This window comes from Neophocaena asiaeorientalis, unplaced genomic scaffold (assembly GCF_003031525.2).
Source record: "Neophocaena asiaeorientalis asiaeorientalis breed wild unplaced genomic scaffold, Neophocaena_asiaeorientalis_V1.1 scaffold258, whole genome shotgun sequence".
Taxonomy (NCBI): domain Eukaryota; kingdom Metazoa; phylum Chordata; class Mammalia; order Artiodactyla; family Phocoenidae; genus Neophocaena; species Neophocaena asiaeorientalis.
The window spans coordinates 6373662-6381308 of NW_020172591.1; the positions used below are offsets into that span (position 1 = coordinate 6373662).

Sequence of the window (7647 nt, forward strand, 5' to 3'; positions counted from 1 at the left end):
AAAAGGATCACAGCTCAAACCACACTGGACTTTACATAAGCCACAGTAAACCTTTGCTGTGTAAAATTACTGAGATTAGAAGGTTAATGTGTTACTCTAGAGCTTACTGTGACTAAAACAATGAGTAAAAGATGAAAATGGCCTGGACTGGAAATGGGGTGGGAGATAAAGAAGAGATGAAGATAAGAGGATGGACTCAAGGTTGACTTTAAAGTAGATAGGACTTGAAGAAGTATGATGTGGAAGTAAGCATGCAGAAATCAAAGATGACCTTAAACATTGTTTCATTAAATTTTGCTCCAGTCAGAAAATTTCCCTATAACATGCCACTTTGCTGGGTTGTCAAACTGATTATTAGCTCATGGAAATAGAGAAAAATAAAAGTTTATGGAGTTAGTGTTATTGTACTTCTAGTACAAATACTGATACTGAAACTAAATTTACAAAAATCATTTTTATGTTCATATGTGACATTAAATTATCCTAACATAGAAAAAGTAGTAATATCAGATTTAATTTAAGTAAACTAATTAATACTGGGGCTTTGTAATAAGTGAAATGAATTTTCTGTAAAGGATACCTTATTCTACATTTTAACAGGAGTAAAATCTGTTTGCTATGCTTAAAAGTGGTAACCAATCTTTTCCATCAAAAATGTTCTCTTGCTTGAAAAACTGTCTTTCTAAAAACTAACTATGGTTGTAAACATGTTACAGATAAGTATATGGCTCATTCAAAGGAGATTGACACCTGTTGTACCTCAAACACAAAACGTTTTATGTAAACAATTTATATAACCAATGATGTAATGGCTTTTATCTTAGAGTGTAACCAACCAGAACACAGCTGATGCAACAACAAACTAATAAGAATGTGAGGCAAACCCAGAATGTCTAGACTCCTCAGTTAGCATATAAGCCTGGCCTGCCAGGCCACTAAGATTTACTCCCTATATCTCTCTGGAGTGTGTTGAACTGATCAAAGACCAACATATGCCCTGATCTGCACTGGTAATAGGAGCCCCTTCTTCTAGTGAAGATCAGGGCAAATACATCCATGAGTGGATACCACCTGGGCAGTGAGACTAGTCAGTCTTCAGAAAGGCAGCACATGCCTTCAATCCTCATCCTTACTTGTTTGCAGTCACAACTTAACTTACTGATGGAAATAAGTACAGGCTGTTTAAACCAAGTGGTTTTCAGTACAATTTCTCTTAGTACTAACTTCTGGTCAACATCATGAATCTCCATCAGTTTTGTTATTGTTGTTTTGTTTGTTTTGTTCTCGCTCTACATCACTGTTTTAACCTTGAAGTGTAGTTTGTTCCTCAGAATAAGATAGAACTTTCTAATATTGCACCTTAAGTTACCAAAACTTAAAGAAAAACTTGTATAATTTTGCCTTTAATAGAGTTTGCTAGCTTAGTAATAAAAATGAATTAACTATGATTTAAAAAATAAAAAAATAAGATCCAACTGTAAAAAATTATAATTCCAAGAAAAATAAGTTTTATCCTGGGGAAAATTACATTAAATGAGGCCAAACTTCTCCACTGGTGTTTGCTCACCTAGGAAGAGCTTAGTCTTCCCTGGAATTTGATTCCTTTAGACCAGGGGATAGCAAATTTTTCTGTAAGGAGGCAGACAGGAAATATTTGTTTCGTGGCCACAATGTCTCTTTAATAACTACTCAACTCTCCTGTTATAGCATGAGAGCAGTCATAAATGAATGGGTGTAATGATGTTTCAATAAAACTTTGTCTACAAAAACAGACAATAGGCCAGATTTGGTCCATGGGCCATAGTTTTCCAATTCCTGATGTGGAACATGTTTTCATATGCATCCTATGCTTCCCAAGGGATTATGACTTCCTTTAATGAAGTGTCTTTTTAAATCTTTTGCTCATATTTAATTGGCTACCTTCCTGTTCATATAAGACTGTCAGACTGTATGTATTGGAAATACGTATAGCTCCCAATCTGTAGCTGGCCTTTCATTTTCCTAAAGGTGTCTTTTGAGCAGCAAAAGATTCTAATTTTGATGAAGCCCAATTTTTCAAACCTCCCTTTTATAGATAGTTCTTTTTATGTCCTAAGAAATATTTGATTAACATGAATTCATAAAGATTTATTCATGTTTCTAAAATATCAAAAAGTTTTAGTGTTTTTACTTTTAGATCTATAATCCAATTCAAGTCAAGCTCTGTGTATTGGTCCAGGTAAGGGTCCAGATTCATTATTTTCTATAGGATATCTAGTTCCTGAACCATTTGTTGAAAAGATTCTATAATCTTTAATAGGAAAAAAACAAAACTATCCTTGAATAGATAAAAGACTATCTATATGAATATATGAATATAGATATAGATGTTGTATATACACTTACATACACACTGAAGCACTTAGGATATCTGTCTATCATCTATCTACCTACCTACATGACTATCTACCTACCTACATGACCCAACACGACACTATTATTGTAGTTTAGAGTAATTCTTAAAATCCAGTAAATTCTTCAACTTTGTTATTTCTCAATATTGTTTTGACAATTCTAAATTTGAGAATCAGCTTGTCAATCTCTTAAAAAAAAAAAGAGCAGCATTTTGCTAAGGATTTCATTGCATCCATGGATCTATTGGTGGAAAATTAACACAACACTGAATCTCCTAATCAGTGTATAAGGTATTATTTCTCTGTGTATTTATGTACTGGTAATTTCTCTCAGCTATGTTTTATAGAGTTTTAAAAATTTATCTCTATGTATTTCATGTTTATGGAAGCTAGTATATAGCATTCATAAATTGTTTGGATGATAGTATATAAAAATACAGTTGATTTTTATGTGGTGACCCTATATACTTTGACCTTGTTAAATTCACTTAGGAGTTTTAGTATCTTCCTCATAGCAAAGTCCTTAGGATTTTCTATGTATATTATCATGTCAACTGCAAATAAAGCAGTTTGATTTATTTTTAATCAGGATACCTTTTATTATTTTTCTTATCTTACTGCACTGGCTATGAATTCCAGTATAACATTAATTATAAGCTGTGTGAATGGACATCCTTACCTTCTTCCTAATCTTACAGAGAAAGCATTCAGTCTTTCATTGTTAAATGTGATGTTAGCTGTATACTTTTTATAAATGTCCTTCATCAGATTGAAGAAGTTTCTATCTATTCTGGGTTTGTTGTGAATTTTTATCATGAGTAGGTTCGAATTTTGTCAAATAGTTTTTTGGTATCTCTGGAAATTATCATATTCTGTTTCTCCTTTTTTATTTGATTGGTTTTAAATGTTAAAATCAACCTTGCTTTCTGGCATAAACCCCTTTGGTCATGACGCATTTTGTAATATGTTTTCCTAGATTCTGTTTGCTATTTCATTAGGGATATTTTGCATCTACAGTCAAAAGAGATATTGATCTATTTTCCTGTAATGTCTTTATCTGATTTTAAAATCAAGCTAATGCTGACCTCATAAAATGAGTCAAGAAGTGTTCCCTCCTCTATTTTTTGAAGGAGTTTGTATAAGATTGTAATTGTTTACTACTTAAGTTTCAATAAAATTAATCAGTGAAGCCATCTTGGCTTGGAGTTTCCTATAGGGAGTTTTTAATTATTAATTTATCTAATTGACATAAGGTTTTTCAAGTTTTCTATTTCTTCTTCTGTCAGTTTTGGTAATTTGTGTATTTCAAGCACTTAGTCCATCTAAGTTATTGAACTTACTGGCATGAAATTGCTCATACTATTCCCTGATTATTCTATTAATCCCTATAATATCTACAGTGATGCTTTTCTTCCCTGTTATTGGTAGTTTTTTTCCTTATCGATCTAGCTGGATATTTATCAACTTAATCTTTTCAAAGAACCAGCTTTGGTTTCACTGATTTTTCTCTGTTGCTTTTGTGTTTTATATTCATTGATTTCACTTTTTATCAGTTTTTCCTTCTTGCTTTGGATTTAAGTTGCTCATTTTTTGCAGCTTCTTAAGAGGGAGGCTTATGCCATAAACTTTACACCTTCCTTCTTTTCTAATATAAGCATTTATAACCATAAATTTTCATGTAAGCATTGCATCCCACAAAATTTGATATGCTGTATTTTCATTATCATTCCATTAAGAACACTTTATAGATTCTCTTGTGATTTATTCTTTGATCTAAGCATTACTTGGAAATGTATAGTTTAATTTCCATATATTTTTAGACATAAATATTTGCCATTTCCTACTACTTCTTCTTTCCGTTGTGCAGAACTGAGTTTTCACTCAGTATTACTTTCTTTCAGCCTGAAGATCATTTTAAGATTTCTTATAATATAGGTATACTAACAGGAAATTTTCTCACTTTGCTTATTTGGAAATATTATTTTGCTTTTGTTTTTAAAAATAATTTTAGGTTGATTTTTTTTTCCTTTCAGCCCTTTAAATATATCATTCCACTGTTTTCTAGTTTGCTTACCTTCTGATGAGAAGTCAGCGTCATTTTTTTTTCTTTGCTTCCCTATATAAAAATTGTCCTTCCTCCTCTTAATGCTTTTAAGATTTTTTCTGTATCACTAGAACTTGGTGATTTGACTACAATACACTGTGGTGTGGTTTTGTTTGTAATCCTGCTTGTGATTTATTGGGATTCTTAGATCTGTAGTTTTATGATTTTTCCTTTTAAGTCCTTGAGCATACTTACCATATTTGAGATATTTTAAAGTCTTTGCCAACTAATCTCATCTCTGTCATTCCTGTCTTTTTCTATTGATGATTTTTCTCCTTTGTATGTCTAGTAGTTTGTGTGTATGTATACATATGTGTATGTATGTATGTAAATACACACACATTTATTATGGACACTATGAATATGATATTGTTGAATTTCTGGATTTTATGGTCTTCCTTTAAAGAGTGATAAATTTTGTTTCAATAGGTTATTAAATTACTTAATGTTCAACTTCATTCTTTTCAGATTCCTTCTAAGATTTGTTAGAGCACGTATAGAGTAGCCATTAGTCATCAAGTCAGACTCAGCCTTACTCTTTGAGGTGTGACCAATCTGGGGTCTCTACTGAATACTCTAGATGTTCAACAAAGTCTCTCCACTCTGCTTATTCAGAACTCAAACATCTCTTAACCTTGTATGAGCATTGGAAGTTGTTCAGATTACATTGCCTAATAACTTTTTGTGTGCCCTTATGGAGTTTCACCTACACACACAGAGCTTAGTATTTAACAAAGGTCTCAAGGCAACCACATGAAGATTTATGATGCTCTTTCTGTGCATACATAGGTCCCTACTCTTTAGTATTCTGATCTAACGATTCCAGCTATCTCATCCTCCCCCAATCTAATCTTTATTTCAATCAAGCAGGACCATTGTGCTCTACTTGGCTTTCCTCTCCCTACACCAGATATCTGAAAGTGCCTCCAGGCAGAAAACCAGGGCAATCACTTCATCTGTTTCTCTTTTCTCAGGAATCACTGAACCTCTGACCTCTGCTGCCATTTTCTGAAAATAATGACTGTTTCATATATTTTTGTCTAGATATCTACAGCCAAAGAGAAAGAACAGCACCAGTGACTCCACTCCATTATGGTTAGAAATCAAAGAACTTTTGTATGTGTTTGTGTGTGTGTGTGTGATATCTCTAGAATGTTTCTATTTTGTTTCAAATATTTCCTATTCAAAATTTCACTGCCTTTTAAAAAAAAACTACAGTTGCAGTTTAAGACCAGAATCTTAACAACAACAACAACAAAAATTGAAAGTGCTTCATGGATTCCTTTTTTGGGTGTTCCTGGACTATTTCATGAAAGCAGAGTTGTTTATCCATCTTATATCACACATCTATCTACCTTTCAACTGTTCTATAAGAAAAACAGTTAATTTATGTTTGAGCCACTATAGTTTTAAGTCTCCTTTTTACAACTTAGCCTTTATGCTAAATGTTATAGAAATTCTTAGGAACAATAGAGTGGGTTATAAGATAAATCCAAAGCATTTCTATTAACTTAGAGGTAGGACAGAAAGCAGATAGGAAAGAGACATATGTTGGTGATCCTTTCTATACTACACTATACTATATATACCATACTAGCAAAATATGGCCATTTAACAGAGAAACCAAGTGCCTACCAAGACTATAGTTCTAGCAGAAGCAGCTAGAAAAAGTCATAATGTTGTAATGAATTGACTACTACTTGTTGTTTTAAGCCTGATAAATGAATGAATTTAGGCAAGAATTAGTTCATTTACAAGCAGAGAAAAAAAAGAATACAACTCTGCTTAGGAAGGCTCTCTGACTATAGCCTACTTCTAACTTAATGGATAATCCAATAATACAGGGTACCTTGAAGGAATAGAAAAGCCAGTTGCTTCTCTACAGCTAACAACAAAAAAATGTATTCCAACAATCTCTCTTAAGAATTCTAAGCCGAGTGCACAGCGACGGGTGCGGAGGGCAAAGCGGGGAGATTCCTACACAGACGATCGGTGCCGACCAGCACTCACCAACCCGAGAGGCTTGTCTGCTCACCCGCCGGGGCGGGCGGGGCTGCGAGCTGAGGCTCGGGTTTTGGTTTTGGACGGAGCTCAGGGAGAGGATTCTAAGCCACATAACGAGAGCCTGCCTAGGAGCAAAAGTCAGATTAACTCCTACCCAAATGTACTGTTTCAGGTGGCCACAAGGTATCAGTTATTAAGTTAAGGGAGAGTTGGATGCTCTGAGGAAAATAACTAGTAAAGTAACTAGTTTGTAGGCTTAGCAATTATGAGCAAGTGAGATCTTTGGTACTGGTATTTTCACATATAGCTGACTGGAGGCAAACAGAATTGAAACCTACATGTTTGAGGCAACTCTATTAGCAAAAATTACCACAAGTCTAGCATGCTCTACCCAGGGAGCCCAAGTTTGCACTGACAGGACACAGGGTGAGAATCCAGTGCAGCCTCAAATAAGGGTATGTTCTCCAACACCCATTTCCGATATAGACACAAAGGATGATAGATAAGGAATAATTCCTAAAAAAGTAAAGTCGGGGACTATGGAAAACAAAGGACAAAGGAACTTCTCTCAGAAAGCAGAATTAGGATCCTATCAAGTCCTTACTCCACTTCCAAAGCAAGAAGTCTTATTAATTATTGTAAGGACCAGGAACTTTCATGTGTATCCCAACCTTCTCTCTTTCCAGTAGGAGTTTTATTGTAGCTTTCCTGTCCCTACTTCAACATACATACAAGAAACAAGGTAAAAGCATTAGAAAAGTTGTCTCTGGGTTTATAGATTACCGCATATAAGGAACCACATCTGGAACCGAAAGAGAGGACTTTTACTCCACCTGTTGAATGTGGCTTTGAGTCACAATCTTAATATATTGTGCAATTCTGCCTAGGAATCTGGCAAAACCCAATTTGTCATCTATCTAAACTGAAATTTTTAGTATTAGTTTAAAGAATTCATACATTAGATTGGCATATTTGGTCTTGCTCTCCTACCATCTATCACCCCCTTCCCTTCAAAGAAAGGAAGAGAGAAAGAAAAAATGGAGAGGTTGGGGAATACTTATACATTCTATCAATACCACTCCCCCCTTTCTCCTGTATGAAAAGAATTTTGAAAGTTAATAGTCTGTTAAATTGTCTTACCTGTAT

At 34.1% G+C, this 7647-nt stretch overlaps 1 protein-coding gene across 1 annotated transcript in view; it reads right to left on the bottom strand.

The window, feature by feature from the left end:
- KANSL1L (KAT8 regulatory NSL complex subunit 1 like) overlaps positions 1 to 5502 on the bottom strand; it is a 117086-nt gene extending 111584 nt beyond the window's left edge. The window contains exon 1 of the mRNA XM_024738331.1: positions 5384 to 5502. Within this exon, the coding sequence (XP_024594099.1) occupies positions 5384 to 5502 (119 nt within the window). The remainder of the gene's footprint in view (positions 1 to 5383) is intronic.
- Positions 5503 to 7647: the final 2145 nt, after the last annotated feature.